General features: G+C 42.4%; 1 protein-coding gene across 4 annotated transcripts in view; it reads right to left on the minus strand.

Moving 5' to 3' along the window:
- Nucleotides 1-26,601, minus strand: part of LOC126195374 (protein sly1 homolog) — a 178,440-nt gene that overhangs the window by 113,981 nt on the left and 37,858 nt on the right. For 2 of the 4 annotated variants that reach the window (XM_049933949.1, XM_049933948.1), the window contains exon 7: nt 12,428-12,655. The exons of the other annotated variants lie outside the window; for them this stretch is intronic. In XM_049933949.1, the coding sequence (XP_049789906.1) occupies nt 12,428-12,655 (228 nt within the window). The remainder of the gene's footprint in view (nt 1-12,427; nt 12,656-26,601) is intronic. 4 annotated transcript variants of the gene reach the window in all.

The raw sequence follows: 26,601 nt of genomic DNA on the forward strand, positions 1-26,601 counted from the left end.
TCCGAATGGCATCTTCACCTGGATAATCTCGTCATGACTGTCCAAACTGGTGGATTCTTTCAATATAAGACTCCTCATATTTGTCTGATTATCTGATCAATGATCAAGTGTCTGACCAAAGTCAGGGTTTATAATTCCAGATGTGATCTGGAAAGGTGATGGGTGAATTATGTATGGTGAAAAATGAGATTGATGGGATGTATGTTTGGTACGTGAGAGCTATTTTATTTCGCTCAAGTCCATCAGCAAGCTGGTGAGGACCCCCCTATCCGCCACCTGGGACACACCACATAGGAGTACACCTCTCCTCCTATTACTACACTGTAACAGGTTCTTATATATTTAATTATAAAAAATATCTTCCCCCAAAATACTGAAACATTCTCCACGCTGTTTTAACTTTGAATCAGTCATATTAATTAAGTCAGTGGCATATTCTTTAATGAATGTCGCCTCCACTGGAATCCAATTCACTTTGTGATCAAACGGCGAACTGACATACTCGATGCCAATATTAGACAGCTGCCACATCTCATGACAACATAATAATAAAATAATGAAACAATGGGAAATCATGGAAGGAATGTAACAATATTAGAGAAGGAAAGTTGCTACTCACCATATAGTGGAGATGCTGAGTTACAGATAGGCACAACAAAAAGATTCTCACAATTATAGCTTTCGGTCATTAAGGTCTTTGTCAACAATACACACACACATACACACACACACACACACACACAACTCGCACACACGACTGCAGTCTCAGGCAACCGAAATCACACTGCGAGCAGCAGCATCAGTGCATTATGGGAGTGGTGACTGGTTGGGGGTAAGGAGGAGGAGGCTGAGGTGGGGAGGGGGAGGGATAGTATGGTGGGGGTGGCAGACAGTGAAGTGATGCAGTTTAGATGGAGGGCAGGGGAGATGTGGGGAAGGGCAGGGGGGGGGAGGGGGGGAGAAGGTAGCAGAAAAGGAGAGAAATAAAAAGACTGGTTGTGGTGGTGAAATGACGGCTGTGTAGTGCTGGAATGGGAACAGGGATTGGGCAGGATGGGTGAGGACAGTGACTAACGACAAGGAGTGTTACAGGAACATAGGATGTATTGCAGGGAAAGTTCCCACCTGCGCAATTTCAATGACTGCTTCACAGCCTGTGCCATATGAATCCTTCCCACTAACACCAGCTTTTCTGAATTGCGCAGGTGGGAACTTTCCCTGCAATCACTTCACTGTCTGCCACTACCACCATACTATCCCTCCCCCTCCCCACCCCAGCCTCCTCCTTACCCCCAACCAGTTGCCACTTCCATCGTGCACTGGTTCTGCTGCTTGCAGTGTGATTTCAGTTGCGTGAGACTGCAGTCGTGTGTGTGTGTGTGTGTGTGTGTGTGTGTGTGTGTGTGTGTGTGTTGTGGCTGAAAGCTACAATTGTGAGAATCTTTTTTGTTGTGCCTATCTGCGACTCAGCATCTCCGTTATATGGTGAGTAGCAACAATTTTTATACAGAAACAGGGTCATTGAAATCAATGCATGCAATTAACCAGTCCTCTTCTTCTGAATACTCATTTGCTACTGGACTTCTTATTCTCATTTGCTGCCATTCCTGAGCTTCATCATCTCCCTTTGATAATGAATCAGACTCTGAATATTCCTCTATGGTAGATTTGTTCACTTTATTCACCAATGATTCATCTTCATTTCACACATGAACAAAATCCTTGTCTGAAGATGCTAGGAGTATTCCTGCTGCTAGTTACAGTTTCATCAGATGTTCCCTTATTTGCACGTCCATGGTGTCTATTACTTAAAATCACACAATGGGAAATCCAGGATGGAATAATGACAATATTATCAAAAGGCAGAAGCACTGTGACGTAGACAGATACACAAACAAAAAGGTACAGAGCTTTGCTTTGGTAGCTTTTGGAATGAAATTCCTTTATCAAGCTGTAGGGAAAACACACACACAAACACCCCCCCCCCCCCCCCACACACACACCACAAGCACACACCTGTCTCCATGAATTGGGCTCATTTGACTGCCAGCTCTTTTCTGGCCCACAGTGACTGTACTGGGCTGAGGTGGGGGTGCAGGATGGGGTGTGGTGAGGGATGGAGAGAGGTGGGAGGCAGATATTTTCATCCCCTCCTAAAGTGGTGTCCTGCCACCCACCCAACCTCTACAACATCCTAGTGCATCCCTATGCCACTCCCACCCCCAATCCCCTGCCACAGGCTCTGGCTCTGAGCACTATGGGACTTAACATCTATGGTCATCAGTCCCCTAGAACTTAGAACTACTTAAACCTAACTAACCTAAGGACATCACACAACACCCAGCCATCACGAGGCAGAGAAAATCCCTGACCCCGCCGGGAATCGAACCCGGGAACCCGGGCGTGGGAAGCGAGAACGCTACCGCACGACCACGAGATGCGGGCCCTGCCACAGGGATCATAGCCTTGTGGAAGACCCAGAGGCAAGACCTGTCCTATCCAACCACCCACCACCTTCTATTTCAGTCCCATCACAGGCCATGTTATATACCAGCTTGGCTGCAACCACTGCACAGCATTTTACTTTGCTATGACAACCAACCAGCCATCAGCTAGAATGAATGGCCAATATCAAACTGTTTTTTAAAAAAAGTGGACCACCCAGTGTCAAAACATGCAGCAGAGCACAACATGCGAGATCTCAATGGATTCTTCACAATCCATGCCATCTGGATCTTCCCCGCCACCACCAGCTTTTCTGAGCTGCACAGATGGGAACCATCATTAGAGCACATCCTTCACTCCTGTAACCTCCCTGGCCTAAACCTAAGGTAACTCACTGTCCCCCCCCCCCCTCCAACAACAGTGTGTGTGTGTGTACACCATCCATTTTCCCATTACCCCCACCCAATGTGTCAGCTACTTGTGCACTGTCACCTCACGCCTTAGTCTATGAGATCGCGTTCTCAGCTGTCAGCCATATGCCATCTGCCACCTGTGCCCCCTCTATTTGAACCCCTAGCTAGCCCACGGACAGCTCGCCCCTCTCCCATGAACCACTAGACGCTCCCCCACCAACCCCCTCCCTGCCTCCTACCTCTCTCTACCTCACACCACACCCCAACCTGCATCCCCACCTCACTCCAGTACATTCACTGTAGGCCAGGAAAGAGCTGGCAGTCGAATGAGTACAATGTAGGGAGACCAGTGTGTGTCTGGGTGCGTGCGCGCATGTGCGCGATGTTTTTCCAACAGCTTGAGAAAGGGATTTCATTCTGAAAGCTAGCAAAGCAAAGAACTGTACCTTTTGTTGGTGTATCTGTCGATGATGCAGCACTTCTGCCTTTCGATGAGTCATCTCTTTATCTCAAAATAATTTTTTATTCTCAACCAGAACTTCTGTGCATTACTATTATGAGAAGGATAGATTGAGTCACAGACAGGTGCAACAAAAACACAGCTAAACAAGTGAGCTTTTGGCCAAAAGGCCTTTGTCTGAAGTAGACAAAACACACACACACACACACACACACACACACACACACACACAGTCTCTGGTGTCTTGGTGACTCAACATCTCCACAATATGGTGCACAGCAGTCTATCCTTTTCATAATATTATGTATTATTTTTAAAGCAGACCACCTTCCTGGTTACATGTACTGTAAAAACAGAAGGTCAGTATAAAAAAGTGGGATGTGTTTTGTATAGCTTTCAACAGGAAGTTGTAACAGTGAAAGGATTATCGAAGAAGAGACTGATGCTCAAAGAAAGGCACTTGATGAATCAGCATGAACTGATATGAAAATACTTCCACAAGGAACTGCAAAAATGCTAAATAATCTTTGTTTTGACATTCTGTCACAATGTCTATTCACTAACAATATCTCTGCAAATTTTGTACTGATTGTCTTTAACAACAAACACTCGCACAATCACGTACAGATCTTATATTGGAGGTTGTTTAAGTATTTTTTTTTTTTTTGTTAAAAACAAAAACGATGTCACATTATATGTGATTAATATAGTGTAATTTTTTTGTTTTATGTAATATCTCCTTTTTGTATAGACTTACACAATATTCAAAATAAAAGATCAATATACAGGGTGTCCATAAGTAATGATCAAGTTTTGAAACATTGTAGGAAGAGAACCACTCATCAGAATGATGTCAACTTTGAACAGCATATTATTAACTTAGGGGAAACGAAAATAAACAAGTAAATAAATACATAAATACGTAAAAACAGTGCTGTAAGCGTCAGAATATGCACACCAACAGACAAGCAGCTTGTGGCTGTTCTGCCGTTTGCGTCCGAGATGCAAAATGTGACTGTCTCCTTGAAGGATTGTGCAGTCCTGCTAAAGCTCTTTTACATTAATGGAAATGTGTGCCAGCAGCAGTGCAGAAATTCTGGGCATACTATGAAGAAAGGCACTGGTGCAATGTCTGTAAGGGTCTGGTGAAAATGATTACAGAATTCAAAATCAAGATTATTTTGAAGTGAATGTGGCAGAGGGAAGAAAGTATTTGATCCGACATCTGTCAAGAGGGGTCGAGCAATGGTATGCAAACATGCAGTGCATGGGGAATTGCCGAATCTTAGTACATGATTACAAGCACTGTGCACAAATCCTACAAAATACCCTGCATTGCTAGCCATACAAAAGCACTCATGTTCACGAGTTGCTTCCTGCTGACCTGACAGCTTGACAAATGTTTGCTCTGAAATTCCTTGCTCACATGGAAGTGGATAATGAATGGCCATGGAGCATTCTGTGAACAGACGAAGCCCATTCCCATCTCCAAGGGCATGTCAATTTGCAGAACTGCAGAATATGGGCAAATTTGCATTCACGTCAACCAGTACCATTCATTCTGCAAAGGTGACTGTGTGTTGCAGGCTGATGACAATATTTATTGTATATTTTTTTTTTGAAGGCGATGAGTCCTGTGGGATGCGTTACATCTACATATATACTCCACTAGCCACCAAGCGGTGTGTGGCGGAAGGCACATTTCATGCCAAAGTTATATTTCCCCCCCTCTGTTCCACTGGCGGATCGCGCAAGGGGAAAACGACTGTCTGACGGCCTCAGTGTGAGCTCTTATTTCCCTTATGATTCAAAGAATAGGTGATCATTGCGCAATTTCACAGTTGGTGGTAATAATATATGCTCTACATCCTCAGTGAAGATCGGATTTCGAAATTTAGTGAACGTCCCCTTCTGTTTCGCGCACCGTCTATCTGCAAGTGTGTCCCACTTCAAACTTTCTATGAGATCTGTAACGCTCTCGCGATGGCTAAATGTACCAGTCACAAATCTTGCCGCTCTTCTTTGGACCTTCTCAATCTCTTGAAACAGACCCAACTTGTTTTACCTGTGCTGGCACTGGCAAATCCTATCATAGTCTTTCGCGCATCAACGTCATTCCAAGCATTCAACAGTGTGGTTGTGAGGGTAGGATCAGTTTTATGAAAGATGGTGCTCCTCTACACACTGCACACAACCGGTGAAGCAGCTGCTGCTGAGACATTTTGAAAGTGTTAGAATTATCAGCCATCATTTCCCTACAGCCTGACTGTACAGATCACCTGATCTTAATCCATGTGACTTATGTCTGAGGGGTTATCCGAAAGATGTTGAGTTCAGTGTTCCAATTATGAAAGTTGCTGAACTGAAGGCACTCATTGTGCAACATATTCTGAACATGACCCCCAAGACACTGCAATTTGTTGTGGAATGTTCTGTTTCTCGATTTCAACTTGTGGCACAAAACGGTGGACAGCATACTGAACATGTCTTGCGCCAATCTCACGACAATTAGAAAACGGTGTCATTTTGATTTTTTGTGCAGTTTTTGGCCTCAGTACAATTGAAAACCATAGTCATTTTGCTTTTTGTGCAGTTTTTGGGCTCATGACAACTACAAATTGATTTTCCCTATCCAATGTGGTATGACCTTCCTGTGGTGGATGGGCTTACCTAATTAACAGTGCACAATTGTTGACTGCTGAACTTGTGCAGTCATACAATTGAACAATACAGATGGTATAATGTGCAACTCAAACCACAGCTGTCATATTGCGAATGATCTGTCATTTGTTGCTGTACCCATTTACATTATGATGCTTACAGTGCCACCTATTGGTAAATTTGTATTTATTTTTTTCCCATGATGTTTCCTTCTGTGTCAATAATATGGTGTTCAAATTTGACGTCACCCTGAGCAATGGTTTTATTTCTACAGCATTCTGAAACTGGAATTTTAATTATGGACACCCTATATTAAGATAGTAGCCTAAGGCTTTTGAGTACAAGCTTTGTCCCATGGCAAGGAGGAGGACAAGCAGTGCTGTCAGATTAAGCAAGGCACAAATACGCACACAACCTCACAGTGAGAAACATAACTGCCAGTGCTGGAGCAAATGTATTAAACAGCTGTTAACTGACATCCTCAAATTTACAATGTTTTCTTACCCCAGAACAGTGGAAAATGCTATTTTCCCCAACATTTCAACAAAAACCACTGATTTTGTGGTACATAACCATAAAATCACAACTTTTACTTTATTTTGTTAAACACTGTTGATTTTATGTTGCTCAGCGAGTTACCACCTAACAAGATTTTCATGTCCTTATCAACAGCTCATAAACAGTTCTTAGCCATTGCTGCATCCAAGCATGCTAAGAGTTTAACATTTCCATTGGGCTCCTACTAGAGTCCTCCCATAGCTATTAAATAAATATGTAAGGAAGTACTGACTCCACAGTCTCAAGGTCTTGTCATCAAGTAAAGCGTGGGTGGCTGGAGTACCTACTGAAAGAAATAACCCCACACGCAGAACATTCTTTTCCCTGCAGCACTGTCTGAATTTCAGGGGCGGTGGTAAAAAGAGTGCCAGATATTTATCCATCTGTATTCTGCCCCAAATCCTCCATTTGTTTCATGGTTTGCTCTGGGAGTTCAACAGAATGAAGGTGCAAGTACATGACATCATGTTTACTGGCATGGAATTCACACTGCAACCAAAAGCAATTCCACAATGCATCATGACTGTTTGTGTTGGATGTACCCTTTAGTTTCCCCTGTATGGATGTACATAGCATGAGCGGGTGCTCTGATTCATACTCTGGCCACTATTTTTGCAATCGAAGGCACTCCGCATACCACAGTATCTGACACTGGTCCCCTTTTACCACATCTGCATTTACTCTCTTCCTCTTTAAATCTGATCGACATACAAGTGAACAAAGCAAACAAACATCATCAAACAACTATTTTCACTTATATAAATGATAGATGAGGGTTAAGAGCAGCACTGTATTGTGTTTTGTTTACATTTGCAGGTGCTGGCTCATGCCCAGTTGCTTGTTGATCGGTAGTGAATCAAAAGGAATTTGAGCAACCACCATTTCAGTTTTCACCTCTTTGTGAACAGCAAAGAGAGCATTTGTTATTGGAATCTGTTGTTTCTCGCATGCTACCTACCTTTATTACTGAATGAGACCTATGCAGGTGCACGTAAAGAATATTAAGATGATAACAAAATAATATTAAGGTCACAAGTGCTTATGTCATTCACGAGATCCACAGCTCAAAATGCAGGACGAAAACTGATGCTTGGTGGAAAACTGCCAAAGCACTCAAATAATCCAACTGGGGAAATGAGGAATAACATGAATTCATTACTTGCTTCATTCAGGTGGGAATGGAGTAAAGAGAGTAAACTCTTTCCAATTTATTCTGTTACAAATGAACAGAACAGTGAATTTCCTTGAAAATAAACAAATATGATCCAGTATCTATTATGTTGATTAACATAAAATTAAAAAATATTCAAAAGACTTGATCATTCTTGTAACTTACATTCAAGGCGGTTTTAATGTCACACACATATTGCAATTAGTTCAGCTTTTAATATAATAACCAAATAAATAAAAATTGTTTTCCCCTGGATTATGCTATCTTCCCTCTGACGAACTAAAAAGCAGATATATCAAGAAGCCCATTTGGCAAGAAGTTCGTGCATTTTACATCACAGTAATTGTACTTTACTGACATTATCTCCATTACCTATACTTCAACAGAATCCCTTAGTGCTTTGTACATGGCACTGTAGATGTCCACTCTACCTGAGGTATAGCAGCTGTTGAAATGAAAAATAAATACTTAAGACTACAATTACACAAGCTTCCATGATCAGAAATAACTGCCACTGAATAAAACTGAAGTTTTGGCCATATTGCCATAACCTCCTTTTGTGTGCATTATATTTCATCGTGACTCCTCCCTCTACTGAGCATAACACTACACCCCAGTTTTAAAACCACTGATATTATTGGTCTCCTGCTATAGAAGGAGTGGGAAACTTCATTGTAATTGCTTTCCTGTGGTGGAACCAGGGGGATCTGCTGCTGTCTATTGCTCCTTACAATATGTTCCATGCCTGGTAGTCAACATTCTCTTTAGGACATAATGATTAGTTTATAAATCCACAAAGGCTGGGAGACTTTTTTAAGGCTGAAAAGAGCAAACAAGCACTTGTTACATCTTACTTAGACAATGACTGAGCATTATTTAGTTCCAGTATGATGGACATATAGGAATTATGGGCTAAGTCCACACTGATTATAAATTGAGCTCTGGAGAATATGTGCCGAGTAAGCAGATTAAGGATGCAAAACACCCACCAAAGTTTAATAACAAAATCTGAAAAATGTTGAGGAAACAGAAATTTTTGCATTCTTGATTTAAAAAAGAATGTGGAAATGTTGAAAGGTAAATTTAGGAGAAATTCACGTATCTATAAAAAGTTCAATGAGGGAAGCCATAATAACTTACATCTGTCAAACCTTAGCAATAAATCCCAACAAGAGAAAATTCTGGCCCTATTTAAAGACACTAAGCATATCAGTAGCTTCTATTTAGCCACTCGGCAACCTGTCTGGCATGGCAAAGGAGAAGTGGATGTTATAAATTTCCATGTAAAAAACCATTTATCTAAAAGGAACATACAGACACACCATCATTTGGCTTCACACAGACTTCTGTATGAAGGAGATAGACACAAACATTCCAGGCATTGAGATGCAATTGAAAGAGATGAAAACAAGTAAGAAGCCAGGTACACATGGAATCCCAATCTTATTTTACGGAGAGTATCTTTGGCGCTGGCCCCTTACTTAGCTTGCACTTATTGTGAATGTATCACTCAGTACAAAGTCTCAAGCGACTGGAAAGAAGTGCAGGTGACTCCTATAAATAAGAAAGGTAAAAGAATGGACCTGCAAAACTGAAGGCCAATATCCGTAACAACAGTTTGCTCCAAAATTCTTGAACATGTCTTAAGTTTTGGTATAATAAATTTCCTTGAGACAGGAAATGTTTATTTTCAAAAATCTGCACAGATTTAGAAAGCACTGCTCATGTGAAGCTCAGCCTGCTCTTTTCTTGCACGATATCCTACAAACCATGGATAATGGGCAACAAGCAGAGTCCATATTCATAGATTTCTTGAAAGCATTTGATACAGTGACTCACTGCAGACTTAACAGAAGTACGAGCATATGGAATAAATTCTGAGACATGCAAGTGGCTCAAACTTTTCATATGTTGCCCAGGACAGCAAGTGTTCATTGCAGACAAGAATACTGCCAGGAGGTGTGAAAGGACTGCTCTTGTTCTCTATATACATAAAACATCTGACGGACGGGGTGAGCACCAGTTCGCAACTGGTAGCTGATGACACTGTAGTGCATGGTAAAATGCTGCCACTGAATGACTGTAGGAGGATACAGGATGATTTTTGACATCATTTCTATTTTGGGCAATGAATGACAGCTTGCTCTACACGCAGAAAAATGTAAGTTCATGCACACAAATAGGAAAAACAAACCTGTAATGCTTGAACACAATATCAGCGTTGTTCTGGTTGACACAGTTATGTCAATTAAATATCTAAGCATAACACTGCAAAGCAACATGAAATAGAATGAGCACATAAAGTCGATGATAAGGAAGATGAATGGTAGACTTTGACTTATTTGGACACTATTAGGAAAGTGTAGTTTATCTACACAGAGACCACACAACAGAACTATAGAATAATCCATTCTTGAACATGGATTGGTCCCCACCACATCAAACTAAAGAAAGACATTGAAGCAATTCAGAGATGTACTGCTAGATCTGTTACGAGTAGGTCTGATCAAGATGCCATTATTTTAGAGGTGCTTCTTGAACTCAAATGGGAATCCCTGAAAGGAAGACAATGATCTTTTCATGAATCACTATTGAGGAATGTTAGAGAACTAGTATTTGTGGCAACTACAGAATTATTCTACAGTCATCAATGCACATTTCGCTTAAGGACTACGAAGATGAGAAACTAGGGCTCTTGCAGAGGCATACAGACAGCAGTTTTTCCCTTGTTCCATTTCTCGGCGGAACAGGAAAGGAAGTGGCTAGTAGTGGTACAAGGTCCATCCGCCACGCACCATGTGGTGACTGATGCAGATGTAGATGTAGTTTTTAATCAGTCTGGATTAGTGCAAAACAAGAATATTTTCACATTATATGGATGATAGGCAGGACAGAGGGAATGATCAGAGAATTAGAGATGACCAATTTGGCTTTAGAAGTGGTTTGAGCACAGAAGAAGCAGTACGTGGCTTAACATCAGTTCTTGAGAAAAGACTACAGAAGGCTCAGAACACGTATATTGCCTTTGTTGACTTAGAAAAAGCATCTGACAGTGCAGAATGGTGACAGTGATTCGAAATGTTGAAAGAGAGTTGTGTAAAATGTAAGGACAGAAGAGTAGTATAGAGATCGTATTGAGAAGAGGTGGCTATAGTAAGATGTGGAGAATATCAAGCAGCTACTATTAAGCATAGTATACAACAGGACTGCTCACTCTCTCCTGCTTTGTTCAATAGATGCTTCCAGAGGGCAACAGTGGAGGCAAAGAGAAATTATGAACCACAGGAGGAATTAAAGTCCATGACAAAAAACAGACATGAGATCTGCTGATAATACTGAAGTGTTAAGTCAAAATGCAGAACAATCAGAACTGATGCTAGCACAGACAGGAACCACCCTCAACTCTTCCCGTAACACAAGAATTAACAAACCTAAAACAAAAATCTTTGTGCTGAGCAGACAAAACAGCACTGCTCAATGTTCGCCTAACAATGAACGACTAGAAACAAAATCCTTTGCCTACCTAGGGAGTAAAAGTACACAAGGTGGAAGATCAAATGATATTGTAAGCCAAATCCACCAGGCAAAGAATGCTTTTAACATGAGAACAAATATTTCCACATCTATCTGCATAGACAAATATCTCAGAAAAGACTTCATCATAAAAACATGTGTCTGATGTGTGTTGATGTATGGAAGCAAAACACTGACACTAAAAAAAAAAAAAAAAAAAAAAAAAAAAAAAAAAAAAAAAAAGCACACAAAATAATGGCCTTCAAGGTGTGATGCTATTGCAGAATGCTAAAGATTGCCTGAGTAGACAAAGTATCAAATGAAGAGGTGCTCTACAGGATGGGTCCACAGTTCGTGGTCAAGTGGTTAGCATTGCTTCCTCTGGATCATGGGGTCCCAGGTTCGATTCCAGGCTGGGTCAGGGATTTTCTCTGCCAGGTAACATGGTGTTTGTGTTGTCCTCATCATTTCATCATCATCCAGATAATGGCAAGACTGGACAGTGAAAACATTGGGAATTTGTACGGGGGCTGATAATCACATCACTGAGTGCCCCAAAAACCAAAATCATCGTCATCCACGAAGTGGAGGAAGAAAGCCATGTCTTTGGAAGCTTATTCAACACTAAAGGAACATGAGGGTCGGCCATCTGCCAAATCCTGATGTCTCATTAGAAGTATCATCGTAGATTCAACAAAGGGGAAGAGCACACAAGGCAGACAGACTAGAATACATCACGCAGATCATGATGGATACCAGCTATCAAGAGGAAGGCCGAAGACAGAAAAGCACGGTGAGCTGTTGCCAATCAGTGTGAGGGTTGAGAACCTAAGAGGAAGAGGGGGATACTTTTCCAACTCTTATTCAGAAGATATGATACAAATGTGTCAAGTGGCTAAATGCTGCACAATAAATTCTGACATGATGATGCTTCTCCTTGGGCTAACTGATCACCAAGAAGTATAGTGAAGTTAAAAATCCAAATGAAACATGCTGTCTACAGCAGAGTAACATATTTATCAATTATCACTTCACCCACAATCTCAATGATCATACTTTATATATTCAATGTTTCGTCACATGTATGTCAAATAAATTAGTAAAAAAACTTCAAGAACAAATAAAAAATAGAAACTTTGTTAGTAACTCAAGTTTCCATATCTTTTTGGCAGATGTGTTTTGTTCTTTAGAAGAAACTAAGTTTACCTGCCCTTGTGTGTAGCCCAGAACTTGTCACGGTTGTCCAAATCACAGGCCCGAGTTTTTACTTTTGCTCCTCCTGCAGGTGAACGACCAACATTCTCCTCCACTACAACTCGATTGAGAGCAAGATCCAGAACATCATGTGCCAACGCCTGGTATGTCCAAGTGTGATGTAAGGGTGTTGCCATATCCACATTTCTATCTAATACTATTAGGAGTGGTCTCTGAAAACTAAAGCAAAATATTTATTACTATTTTACTACAGAGGAGCTCAGAAAATCACAGAAACACCAGAAAAAATAACCTCATAAATATGTTTTACATCATAACAAGAGCAAATGCTTATATTTTGCAATTGCTCAAAATATTTGAACTCCGGCACTACTTATGGGACAGGCTGATGGCACCAGATACATGCTTGGGTTTTGCACAACACAATATTGCTACTGGTGGACTTCAGCCTGTGAAACGCAAGGTAGAAACAGTTTACATTTATTGCATGCCCCTATCATCTTAATAACAGTTCCATTGTTCCACGAACAATACGAGACCGGAATAGATGGGAGAACCGATAGAGGTACTCAAGGTACCCCCGCCACACACCGTCAGGTGGCTTGCGGAGAATAGATGTAGATGTAGGGGACCTTAGGGATGAAAATGTCATTCGCCCATTTTCACTTGCTTCGACTTGAAGTGGACTCCTTCCCTTTATTGTGAGTGGTCAATTGTGTTTCATTCATGTTTTGATGATTTTAATAGAGAATTTGGATTCAAATGAAATTCTGAAAAGTCTGATAAACTGTTTTGAGTATTCTGCCTCAGAAGGCAACTTCTGTGGTTCCAATTCAGATCTAGATTTAAAATATACTGAAGACAATTGTAACTATAATTTTGTTATTTTTCTGGGCATAATTGCAGTTTGAAAACTACACTACACTATAAATTCCAAAACCTCAATAAAGCAAAATTTATTGTCCCAGAGTCCCACTTCAAGGTTAGAAGTATGTCAATCACTGGTCACCATTTTCAGTTACAATATTTAATTTTTCTACTGAAGTCCAACCTATTTTATAGTTACAAGTTCATTTTCAAGGACTGACTAATTTTGTGAGTTTTTCTTTTATGTAGTTGACATACATTATTTGATTTATGAGGCAATCACTACAGAATTCATTATTTGTACATAAAAATTTCATCTGAGATGTTCATGTGATAACATTAACAACTGTTTGTTCCTAAAACGCTAGGTGATAAAAAGAAGTGTCTGCAACTTAAACATACCTCAACCAGTGCCTGAAAATTTAGTTGCAGCTGCAAATGATGATGATGACAATCATAATAATAATAATTATTATAATAATTATAATAATGTATAAATTATAATTATTATTTTTCAATTTATCTTTGTACTTGCATTCAAAACAGTTTGGCTTGCAATGTGCCAGGATTACTATTTTTTATAACTTTTTGTTGTCTTTCACTTTGAAGCTGATTTCCTGAAACTAAGTGAAAACATTTTTGGTAGTGATGACAAAAAATTTTAAAAAATCAGCTACCATTCTTTGTTGTAAATGGATAGCATGTAATCATCTGACCTGATCAGTCAACAACTTTCACATAAATGAAGTAAACTAAAAAAGTTTTTGGCCTGGTTTTGGTAACAGCCCTTGCTGGCGATTGCAAAAGAATATCAGCTATGAAATGTGTGTGACACATTGACAGCATTAGAACATCTCTACCACAACTGGTGATTTTGTTCGGATGAAATTATTTTGCTCATTCTCAGTTTCTAGTTTGACTATATTTTTTGCGAGCTCCTTGGTGTTCACCAGAAAGGTGCCAACAGCTGTTGTCTTTTGATGCCACATGTAATCACCAACTGCAGGTGCATTGTAATAATGGTCCACATACACTGTGAAGCCATTCAGCAATAATTCTTGAGGAACCTATTCTGGAGAAGCACGAATACTGGTTCTTCTGCTTTCTACCCAGAATAATTCACATTCATTAGTAGCATCACTCATCTGATATATTTTCATTCCAGTCTAGTAAAAAAGTAAAGCTGTAATCAACACAAAGGTTGGTTTGAACACCACAGTGCTTTATTAGACATGCTCCTAATGGAAATAGTATACCTTTGAAATGAATTTCCCCAGCCAGTTATACATGGATCTCAAAATTCCTACATATCTTCGACAATTGGGTGAGGATATGGTACGAAAAAAAGAAGACTGAATTCATATTGTCAAAGTATTGGAATATTCTGAATAGTTTACATAATTTGAATGTTTGCAAGACACAATATTTGTTGTTGCACAGATGCAAATTTGATAAGTCACTTTTGTATGATCATGACTCACAACAGAAGTAGAAATAACAACTCAATTCTTTTACCATTAGTCACTGACTTTATGTTTTTTGAAACACAAATGTGAATGAAAACAGTGGAAAACAAATAAATCTTGGACATCTTCCTCATTTCTCATTTTCCCAAGGTATTATCTAACTTCAAAGATTTTTCTTCCTGTTTTCTTTTTCCACAATGCCACCCATATATCAATGTGTCAGTTTTTGTAATTACAATCATTTTGGCTAGCACAAATAATAGGAAACAGTCACAAGCAATTAATATGGTAAGAAGAGGTATACTCATATCTGCAGCTTCCTAGACAATGGAAACTGTTTGTACTGTAATCACTACACTACATTTGAGTGCAGCACCTGAAGAATTCCTATTGCCATTCCATCTCATATCTGTATTTCTTGTTGTTGTTGTGGTCTTCACAGTCCAGAGACTGGTTTGATGCAGCTCTCCATGCTACTCTATCCTGTGCAAGCTTCTTCATCTCCCAGTACCTACTGCAACCTACATCCTTCTGAATCTGTTTAGTGTATTCATCTCTTGGTCTTCCTCTACCATTTTTACCCTCCCCGCTGCCCTCCAATACTAAATTGGTGATCCCTTGATGCCTCAGAACATGCCCTACCAACCGATCCCATCTTCTAGTCAAGTTGTGCTGCAAATTTCTCTTCTCCCCAATTCTATTCAATACCTCCACATTAGTTATGTGATCTACCCATCTAATCTTCAGCATTCTTCTGTAGCACCACATTTCAAAAGCTTCTATTCTCTTCTTGTCTAAACTATTTATCGTCCACGTTTCACTTCCCTACATGGCTACACTCCATACAAATACTTTCACAAACGACTTCCTGACACTTAAATCTATACTCAATGTCAACCAATTTCTCTTCTTCAGAAACGTTTTCCTTGCCATTGCTAGTCTACATTTAATATCCTCACTACTTCGACCATCATCAGTTATTTTGCTCCCCAAATAGCAAAACTCATTTACTACTATAAGCGTTTCATTTCCTAATCTAATTCCCGCAGCATCACCCGATTTAATTCGACTACATTCCATTATCCTCATTTTGCTTTTGTTGATGTTCATCTTATATCCTCCTTTCAAAACACTTTTCATTCCGTTCAGCCGCTGTTCCAGGTCCTTTGCTGTCTCTGACAGAATTACAATGTCATCGGCGAACCTCGAAGTTTTTATTTCTTCTCCATGGATTTTAACTCCCACTCCGGATTTTTCTTTTGTTTCCTTTACTGCATGCTCAATATACAGATTGAATGACATCGGGGAGAGGCTACAACCCTGTCTCACTCCTTTCCCAACCACTGCTTCCCTTTCATGCCCCTCGACTCTTATAACTGCCATCTGGTTTCTGTACAAATTGTAAATAGCCTTTCGCTCCCTGTATTTTACCTCTGCCACCTTCAGAATTTGAAAGAGAGTATTCCAGTTAACATTGTCAAAAGCTTTCTCTGAGTCTACAAATGCTAGAAATGTAGGTTTGCCTTTCCTTAATCTATTTCCTAAGATAAGTCGTAGGGTCAGTATAGCCTCACGTGTTCCAATATTTCTATGGAATCCAAACTGATCTTCCCTGAGGTCAGCTTCTACCAGTTTTTCCATTCGTCTGTAAAGAATTTGTGTTAGTATTTTGCAACCATGGCTTATTAAACTGATAGTTCAGTAATTTCACATCTGTCAACACCTGCTTTCTTTGGGATTGGAATTATTATATCGTTCTTAAAGTCTGAGGGTATTTTGCCTCTCTCATACATCTTGCTCACTAGATGGTAGAGTTTTGTTAAGCCTGGCTCTCCAAGGCTGTCAGTAGTTCTAATGGAATGTTGTCTACTCCTGGGGCCTTGTTTCAACTTAGGTCTTTCAGTGCTTTGTCAAACTCTTCACGCAGTATCATATCTCCTATTTCATCTTCATCTACATTCTCTTCCATTTCTACAATATTGTCCTCAAGAACATCGCCCTTGTATAGACCCTCTATATACTCCTTCCACCTTTCTGTTTTCCCTTCTTTGCTTAGAACTGGGTTTCCATCTGAGCTATTGATATTCATGCAAGTGGTTCTCTTTTCTCCAAAGATCTCTTTAATTTTCCTGTAGGCAGTATCTATCTTACCCCAAGTGATATGCGCCTCTACATCCTTACATTTGTCCTCTAGCCATCCCTGCTTAGCCATTGTGCACTTTCTGTCAATCTCATTTTTGAGACATTTGTATTCCTTTTTGCCTGCTTCATTTACTGCATTTTTATATTTTCTCCTTTCATCAATTAAATTCAATATCTCTTCTGTTATCCAAGGATTTCTATTAGCCCTTGTCTTTTTACCTACTTGATCCTCTGCTACCTTCACTATTTCGTCTCTCAAAGCTACTCATTTTTCTTCTACTGTTTTTCTTCCCCCCATTCTTGTCAATCGTTCCATAATGCTCTCCCTGAAGCTCTCAACAACCTCTGCTTCTTTCAGTTTACCCAGGTCCCATATCATCAACTTTCCACCTTTTTGCAATTTCTTCAGTTTTAATCCACAGTTCATAACCAATAAATTGTGGCCAGAGTCCACATCTGCTCCTGGAAATGCCTTACAATTTAAAACCTGGTTCCTCAATCTCTGTCTTACCATTATATAATCTATCTGAGACCAACCAGTATCTCCAGGCTTCTTCCATGTATACAACCTTCTTTTATGATTCTTGAACCAAGTGTTAGCTATGATTAAGTTATGCTCTGTTCAAAATTCTACCAGGCGGCTTCCTCTTTCATTCCTTACTCCCATTCCATATTCACCTACTACATTTCCTTCTCTTCCTTTTCCTACTATCGAGTTCCAGTCACCCATGACTATTAAATTTTCGTCTCTCTTCACTATCTGAATAATTTCTTTTATCTCATCATACATTTCATCAATCTCTTCGTCATCTGCGAAGCTAGTTGGCATATATACTTGTATTACTGTGGTAGGCGTGGGCTTCATATCCATCTTGGCCACAATAATGCGTTCACTATGCTGTTTGTAGTAGCTTTTTCCTATTCATTATCAAACAAACTCCTGCATTACCCCTATTTTATTCTGTATTTCTTATTACACAGAACTTAACTTTTGTAAACCTTCTTACAATACTAGTCCCCCTTGAATCTGGGGTGATCTTGGATGGTCAAGTCTACAAAGGTTTCAAGTTTTTGGTCAGTCTACAAAGGTTTCAAGTTTTGCAAAGAACAGAATACAAAAAGAAGAAGCACATAGGAAAAGCTTCTCGGTGTGGGTTACAATAGATTCACCGACATGTTAAATATTTATGGCAGCGGCACTTACCAAACACAGTACTTATATGATTGCACCACTAATTCTAAATTCAATTTTTAATTTTTGCACATAATATGACACTAGACCCACACCACTAAACTGTTATCACTCACTTCAAAATGTGAGTGTCTGACTTTTCTTGTCTTTTGTGTTATACATACCAGCAGCATTCCACCTCCTTTTAATGCTTTAAAATATTGCATTCATCAAAGTGCAACACTTGGCTCTAATTATGTAGGCCCTGTATTGAAGCAACAAGCTCACAGCCATTAACAAATAAATTTCACTTTCAAACCCCTTTGGTGGCAATGGTCCTGTCGAGATGTTTAATGAGGAAGTTAAAGTGGAGCTAAACTAGGCCATTAGGGGTAAGAACAGAAGTTATACTGATGCATAAAGCCTGGTAGGTTGGTTGGTTTGCTGATTAAAGACACCAACTGAAATGCCATCAGTCCCTCCTACCTGGAACTGGCAAGTCAACAAAAGGGTGTGCAAAATCCAAGGGAACAAAACCCCCAAGGTCTACTGAAGATCAACAAAGCCTAGGGAAAGGAACACGGAGGAAGTAAAGGGGGGGAAGGGAGAAAGGCAGGTGAGGTGCCCCATCCAAGGGGCAGCTGGAGGCACCAAAAGACAGGGAGTGTGACTGGGGACATACATCCTGCCATTTACCAGAGGCACACCACCCAACAATACCTCAACAACAATAGCGACACAGTTAGGGTGAGAGAAGCACAGGAAAACAGCAGAAGAACTATAAGTCAAACAGAACACGTAAGAAGGAGGAAGAAGGGCAAAAGAGCAGATAGGAAGAGGGCTGGGGTGGAGCAGCAAGCCCAGGCAAATGCTGCCTGTTTGGGGAAGAGCAGGCAACAGGGCAGCCTGTCAACCCCTCACTGGGGGAACATGACTGAGACTCCCTCTCTTAAAGAGACTGGAAAAAACTTCCTTCATGAATAAACCATATGACCATGCCAGCAGCTGAGGCATCATCCGCTAACACAAAGGGTAGCAAGTCAGGAAGATTAAGAGTCCACTTCACGTTGGCTAGGTTAAGGCAGTCCAGCCAAATGTGGAACACCATCAAACATGCACAACTATAGTGTGGTAGATCCCTGTGTCAGAGGAAATGACCACGAGTCAGTTAAGTACGATCGATGTGGATCCAGCAAAAGACAATAGAGTCCTTTGAGACACCTGCATAAAGGACCTCCACAAATTCGTGGTCTCCTTTATCGTCCATAGTTTGTTTAGCAAAGTCAGAATACGCCACTCTGTATTCCAAATCCTTAAAACTTGATGGCATAAAACTGACTGAAGTTCTGATTCCATAATATCGACCTCAAGAGCCAGGTAGCTGGTAGTCAATTAGGCCCGCCTGTCAATGAGTTCATTCGCCAGCATCCCAACGTGAGCCAGGATCCAGACAAAGACCACCAAGCGTCCAAGTTGTTTGAGGGGAAAATGAAAATCCTAGATGGTTAGGACCAATGAGTGTCACACTCATCACTGCCCAAAGAATCGCTAGAGATGAGAAAGGACTCACCAGTGCAGGAACAGATATGCTCAAGAGCACGAGAGATGGCTACCAACTCTGTTGTGAAAACACTGCAGCCTTACGGCAACGAGCATAGTTCATTACATCCCACATGAATGTAAGCAAAGCCAGCGTGAGTGGCAACCACCGAGTCATTAGTATAGACTACTACTGAGTTTTGAAACATGCCAAGAATGGAAGAAAACTGGCAGTGGAGGGCCTCACGATGAGCGGGGTCTTTTCAGTCTTGTGCTAGGTCAAGACAAATCTGTGGACGGGGGTGCACCAGGGAGGCATACGTCTGCGGGCCCAAAGAAGAATTGGTTGAGGGAAAGCCGAATTTCGCCAACGGCTTGCTGCAGTGGTAACACCAGTTCCCGTCAGATCACCGAAGTTAAGCATTGTCGGGATGGGCTAGCGCTTGGATGGGTGATCATCCAGTCTGCCGAGTGCTGTTGGCAAGCGGGGTGCACTCAGCCCTTGTGATGCAAACTGAGAAGCTACTTGATTGAGAAGTAGCAGCTCCGGTCTCAGAAACTGACATACGCCTGGGAGAGCGGTGTGCTGACCACATGCCCCTCCATATCTGCATCCAGTGACGCCTGTGGGTTGAGAATGACACGGCGGCCAGTCGGTGCCTTTCGGTCTTCATGGCCTGTGTGGGAGGAGTTTAGTTTTTAAAGCTGAAGTTCAGAAAACAGGGACCAGATGCAGATGGCAATCATAACTCCAGACATGGGCCACAGTTGCCAGAGGTGGATCTCAGAATCTGGAAAGAGGATATGGTAGTTTGGGAGCACTATGGAGCAGCGAATGCGTAATGCAAAGTGATAAACTGTTGTTGGCACAGAACCGGCAACGGTGCAACCCTTGCCTTAGCTAGGAGGCTGATCACTGGGCTAGTCTGAACGGCACTAGTTGCCAGTCATACCCCACAATGGTGTATTGGGTCCAGCATCTGTAATGTCAAAGGTGGTGTCAAGTCACATGCGAGACTCCCATAATCTAGACAGCAGTGGACCAATGCTGTGTAGAGCCGTATCAGAGTAGTGTGATCTGCATTCCAAGTAGTGCTGCTGAGGCATCGACGAGTACTTAATTGGGACCAACGTGTCCACTTTAGCTGACTAAGATGGAGAAGCCATGTCGACTGGGCATCAAAGACCTGTCCCAAAAACTGATGAGGAGGCCTGGCCGTCAAGATGCAGATCCGAATGGGGTCAACAGAAATGCATAATGCAAGTGTTGGCAGCTGGAAAAATGTATGCCATGAGCTGGAGCCCAAGACTGTGCTTGGTGTAGTGCTCCCTGCAGTGTTCAGCAACGCCCATAAATGAATAACAAAAATAAATGCAAAAATCATCAGCTTGCAAAGGGCGGCACCGTAGGCCCCGCAGCTGCCACCAGACCATTGTCAGCTCTAAAAAGAGAGGGACACACAATGGAACCATGTGGAACCCCATTCTCCTGCAGACAGAAGGTGCTACAGGAGGTGCCAACCCGTACCTGAAAAGTGCGACATGAAAGGAAGTTCCGAATAAAAATCAGGAGCAGGCCACAGAGGGCCCAACATGTGATGATGTGGTGCAAGAGCTATCATAAGCTTTATGTAGATCAAAGAAGACTGTAACAATGTGTCAGCATTGGGCAAAGGTTGTTCAGATAGTATACTCCAGGAATAAATTATCTGCAGTAGAGAGGCCTTGATTTGGAGATCATAAAATGAAAGCAGTGCTTTTTGCCGATGACCTGATGTTATGGGGAAATTGCGAGGAGGTGCAAGAGCAGTTAGATGTATGGGAGGCAACGGCAGCACAATATGGAATGCATTTCTCTGCAAAGAAAAGTGAAATAATTGTCACAACAAGGAAGAAGAATAGGCCAAATGTGGATATAACTTGTGGAGGGGAAAAACTACAAGTGGTACAGAACTTCAAGTACCTGGGAAGCATGATTGAAAGCAAGGGGGGAAATGCAATGGAAATAAATGAAAGGTGCAGAAAAGCAGGGCAGTTCTACAAATGCATTAGGGGGCTTATTTGGAGCAAGGAGGTGCCACAGAAATCCAAGGGAATTATATACCGAACCTACTTTGTCCCCATATTGACATACGGAAGTGAGACATGGGTAATGCGCAAAAGCGACAAAAGTAGAATACAGGCTAGTAAAATGAAGTTCCAGAGGAGCAGGTTGAGTGTAACAAGACGAGACAGATTGCGAAATGTGTATGTGAGGGAAAGACTAAAGGAGGAACCAGTACAGGACAGGATAGAAAAATCATGACTGCAGTGGTATGGACACATGAAGAGAATGGATGAGGGAAGAATTCCAAAGAGGATGTTTGATCTGCAACTGGAGGGGAAGAGGCCCAGAGGAAGACCAAGAGATAGATGGGTGAAGGGAGTGAAGGAATGTGTGACGAGAAGAGGAGAGAACTGGAGGAAGGTGGAAGAGGGGGAATGGTGGAAAGACAGAACACGATGGAGAGGCTTGTGTTCCCGACAGACCCAGCCAGTGGCCGGAAACTGTCCAAGATGATGATGATGAGAGAGGCCTTGATGAAAACCACACTGGGTCAAAGCCAAAGGGTTCTGGGGATCAAGGACCCACTACAACCTTCGATTCACCATACATCCAAGTAACTAGCAGAGGACACTGATTAAACAAATCAGACAATAGCTGTCAATTGGGAGAGGCGGTTTACCCAATAGCAAAACTGGAATAAAGACACTTTTTTGCCACTGGGAAGGTAATTCCCCTCCAATCGAGAGATGACTAAAAAGGGCAAGTATATGACTTTGGCTAGCCACCAATAAGCATTGAAGCGTTTGATTGTGCACCCAGTCTGGTCCAGGAGCCATGTTGAGGCAGAAATCAAGGGCGCAGGCAAATTCTCATTTGCTAAACGGGACATTACAAGACTCCAGGCAGAGGGAAACCATTCCAGACAGTATTTGAGAAGACGAACTGGCGTGGACAGAGGGCTGACAGTGAGGCCTGAGTGAAATGTCAAGCAAAATGCTCAGCGATAGAGTCTGGACTGGTGAGAATAACACCATTCGGGGAATTTCTCACGACAGTTCTAGGAGGACAGAAGCCAATAATGTGCTGCCTGATATTTTCCCATACCTGCAAAGATGGAGTATGCAGCCCTATGGCAATGAATATTGTTACCAACAAATCCGTACCTGCTGCTTTAGAAGATAATGGGCCTCGGCACAAGGTTGTTTACAGGCCAGGAGTTGGTCGAGAGGTGGATACCATCTGTAGCTTTGGAAGGCACAATGGCAGCCTTTAATAGCCACAGCAATTTTGGAGGTCCACCAAAGGACAGTCTTACATCAGGGAGAACCTCAAGAAGAAGGAATCGCTGAAGCAGCTGCCATATGGAGGCGTCGATCAAACTCTGTATGGATTCTTCATAGACATTGTGTTGTGGAGCGGCTGGGATGGCAACCAAGGAAGACATTCCAGTCTGCATTAGTTAAAGCCCATCTGGGAGGGTGTCCAGCTGAGTGATGCTGGAGAAAAGATAAGATGATTAGAAAATGGTCACTGTTGCACACACCGTCATTAACTCCCCACTGAACAGGGGGGGGGGGGGGGCAGGGGAGTGGGGAATCCAGGGCTACAAACAGAAAGATCAATGGCTGAGAAAGTGCCACGTGCCACACTGAAGTGTGTTGAGCTCCCATGTTGAGGAGGCAGAGATCAAGCCCTGCCAGAAGGTCTTCAACAATCCCACCTGGGTCAGTGGTCGCAGAGCCATCCCACAGAGGTTTATGGGCATTAAAATCCCCAAGGAGAAGGGAGAGGAGGAGGGAGCAGTCTAAGGAGAGCAAGAAGAGCAGGAAGTGTAGGTGGTCAGTCTGAGGGGAGACAGACAGCATATCGTTACCACAGAATCTAAATGGATCTGAATGGCCATCGCTTCTAGCACGGTATAAAGATGAACCCAAGAACTACCAATGTCCGTGTGGACAAACTTAACAAACACCACCAGAGGCAAGCACAGGACTGACATGCAATACAACATAAGCTGCAGAGTAGAGTAGTACAAGAGGCTGGATGGATGTCAAATGGACCAGAATTTGTCATTGTGCCGAATTGGTGTCCGTCACTGGTAAGGGCAGAGTGACAACCATGAATGTAAGATTGGACTCTGATTGAGAGGCGGGGGTTGACACCCTGATATGTTGGTGTGGTCTCGTCATGAGACACATGCATCTTCTTCACCTTCTTCTTCTTCTCCTCCTCCTCCTCCTTCTCCTCCTCCTTTGGAGGGTGAGAGATGTGGTCAGGAAGATAGCAAGTTGCAGCAATATAAGGATCTGAAAGAGAATGAGCAGCCACAAGACCCACAGAGTGTGGATCCAGCATCTGACTTGAAGTAATGGGCGTTTCATCCTGGAGACACCGGGGGGTGGGGGGTACCAGGGAAGACGTTTTTCTCTGTTCAAGGAGAAGGAAAGGTTCAGTGAGAAGCAAAGGTAGACATTTAAGACATTGACAGTCAAATTTCTGTCGGGCCTCAGATTAGAAAGAGATGGTCTAGAGTTTTAAATTCCTGAATCTTTCTTTCCTTTTTAAGCAATCCAGTGAGTGAGGAGAATGTAGAACAGAATATTTCCTGCACTTGGACAGAAGGGTAAAGGACTCCCACATGGAGATGTTGGCCACTGTCGCCAAAAATAGGATTCACCTCAATTACAAAGACACGTGACTACATCAGTCAGTGGAAACTGTGCATGGGAGGTGGGGTATAGTGCTTCACATCACAACAGTAAACAATAACTTTGACTTTTTCTGGAAGGGTATCCCCCACAAAAGCCAGGGTGAAAGTGCTGGTATCAACTGTTGAGTGGTACTTAAGATAAGTAAATAAATTAGTGAAATCAAAGTGAAGTAGAAATTAGAAAATTAATGAATAACTTGGTTTAGTTTAGAGAGTTACATACTGGCAAACAGCGGGCAGAGCAGAAGAGACAATGACCGTGAAGTCAGCAAGTTCAGAAGCCATCGCCCTCCCCACATAAGTGGACGCTGTCGATTCAGCCGTCAGGGCATCGCCCGACCGGCTCACGTGTTTCTCAGTTGTCACATGTGAGCAAAGGCCCTCGCCTACATTCCAAGAGCCAATGACCGACGTTAAGAAGATTCTTCGAGAAGCTTTTCAACATGACAGACGAGGCAATGACTGTGAAGTCGTTCACCTCCATTGGACTGAAGTGAATAAATACGCGAGATGCAGTGGGCCCTACACACGAAGAAGTGAAGAAGAGTAGCAGTAGTTTTCAGTCAGTTTCGGTGCTGAAGACTGTCATGCAAGAAGAGACTACATCATGCACAGACACACCAAGTACGCCACTGTAATGGAATAGCAAGCAGCAGCCTCGGCGACAGAAGTTAAAAGGTATTTAAAGACTGATTTTGACATACCCGGGTGACTTGTGAGGACGGCAAGGAGACGGCCTCACATCAGCAGTCACCTGTGAGCTGGGATGAAGATCTGACAGCCGAAGACTGGCAAGCGGAGTCCGTTGTTCGAGTCTGGGACACTGGCCTTCCCCCGCCGCGCCGCTCCGCTGGCCGACACACAACACACGCGGCCGCTTAGAGAAGAGAAACACTGGGACACCACATCCAAGCTATCACCATCCGATGCACGACTTTGCTCTCAAAAATTAAACGGGCCACAGCACGATGCGCGTCTTCAGTCAACTGGGCAAGACGGCGACACGAGATACACACTGCCACGCGTAATCAGACGCCGCCGCTGCCGCAGCAGAAGGCTTCACAAATGACACAGCTGCCGCTCTCCAAGCCAGAACATCGAGTAAGAAAACAGTTGTACGAATCTTCAATAAAAGTTATCTTATGTAAAAATGCTGTTTCATTCTACCTCATACCCGAGCCAAGGAAGAACCCACCCTGCCCACATCTTGTTAAGAGAGAAAAATTAATTAATTTCGTATTTTCACCCTGACACAATGCTTTAGAATCAAATGCCCTTCGCAGTAATGCTCATCCTGGCAACTGACTAGCATCAAAAGGGAAAACCCAGTTACATTTAGTATCACAAGTGTTACACAACACGATTGTCCTTAGGACCTCTCCGGACTCAGTGACGAAATGAATGCTGTGCCATGCGTACCATGCCAGATTAGTCCCGAGTTTCTTGTCAGATCAAAGGAGGAAGTCCCTTTGAAAAATAATGTCCTGGGTCACATTTAAGGACTGGTGGGGAATAATGCTTATTGGGATGTTCCCTAAGCAATCGAAAGCACAAATGGAAGCCGACTGGCTGGCAGAAGAGGTTTTAATCAGTAGGGAACCAGATTGCCTCTTCTAAGTGAGTCAACTTCATCAAACTTATCTTCAATATGTACTACAGAAAAGAGAAGATTGGTAGCAGCAAAAGTTTGGAACAAACCAAGTAATGGGGAAAGAATTTTGCCCCAAGCCAGTAGACCCGGCCCTCCTCCCAGGTGTTGGCTAGGGAGGGAAAGGCCAAAGAAGTAAAAGTAGGAGCAGAGACAGAACCATTCCTGTCTGAAGATATGGCTGTGGAGGAGTCATCAGAAGCAAGGAGCTCAGCATGCTGCATGTGCAGAGTGTCTGCCCTGATACCACCCACTCCAATTAGGGGCTCACCGTGTGGGTGCCATCCAGCTGCAGCACGGACCACCTGGCAAGGCAGTCATTGCAGGAGTTCTGATGCCCTAAAAAGAAGTGCAACCACTTCTAGGAATACACAAGGTGGTGACAGTTCAGGAACCAGAAGCATTTTCTGTGCATTATCAGGGGGTTCATCTAGGCGGGTACACGACAACCTCACCACATGGGCTGGCTACACTTGCTGGTGACCTAGCAGTGGAGGGGCGGGGATATGATGGGGAAGGGGGGATGGGGGGGGGGGGGGGGAGGAACCCGTGCCTGAGATCTGAGATGTTAAGAG

Source organism: Schistocerca nitens, chromosome 7 (genome assembly GCF_023898315.1).
Source record: "Schistocerca nitens isolate TAMUIC-IGC-003100 chromosome 7, iqSchNite1.1, whole genome shotgun sequence".
NCBI lineage: Eukaryota > Metazoa > Arthropoda > Insecta > Orthoptera > Acrididae > Schistocerca > Schistocerca nitens.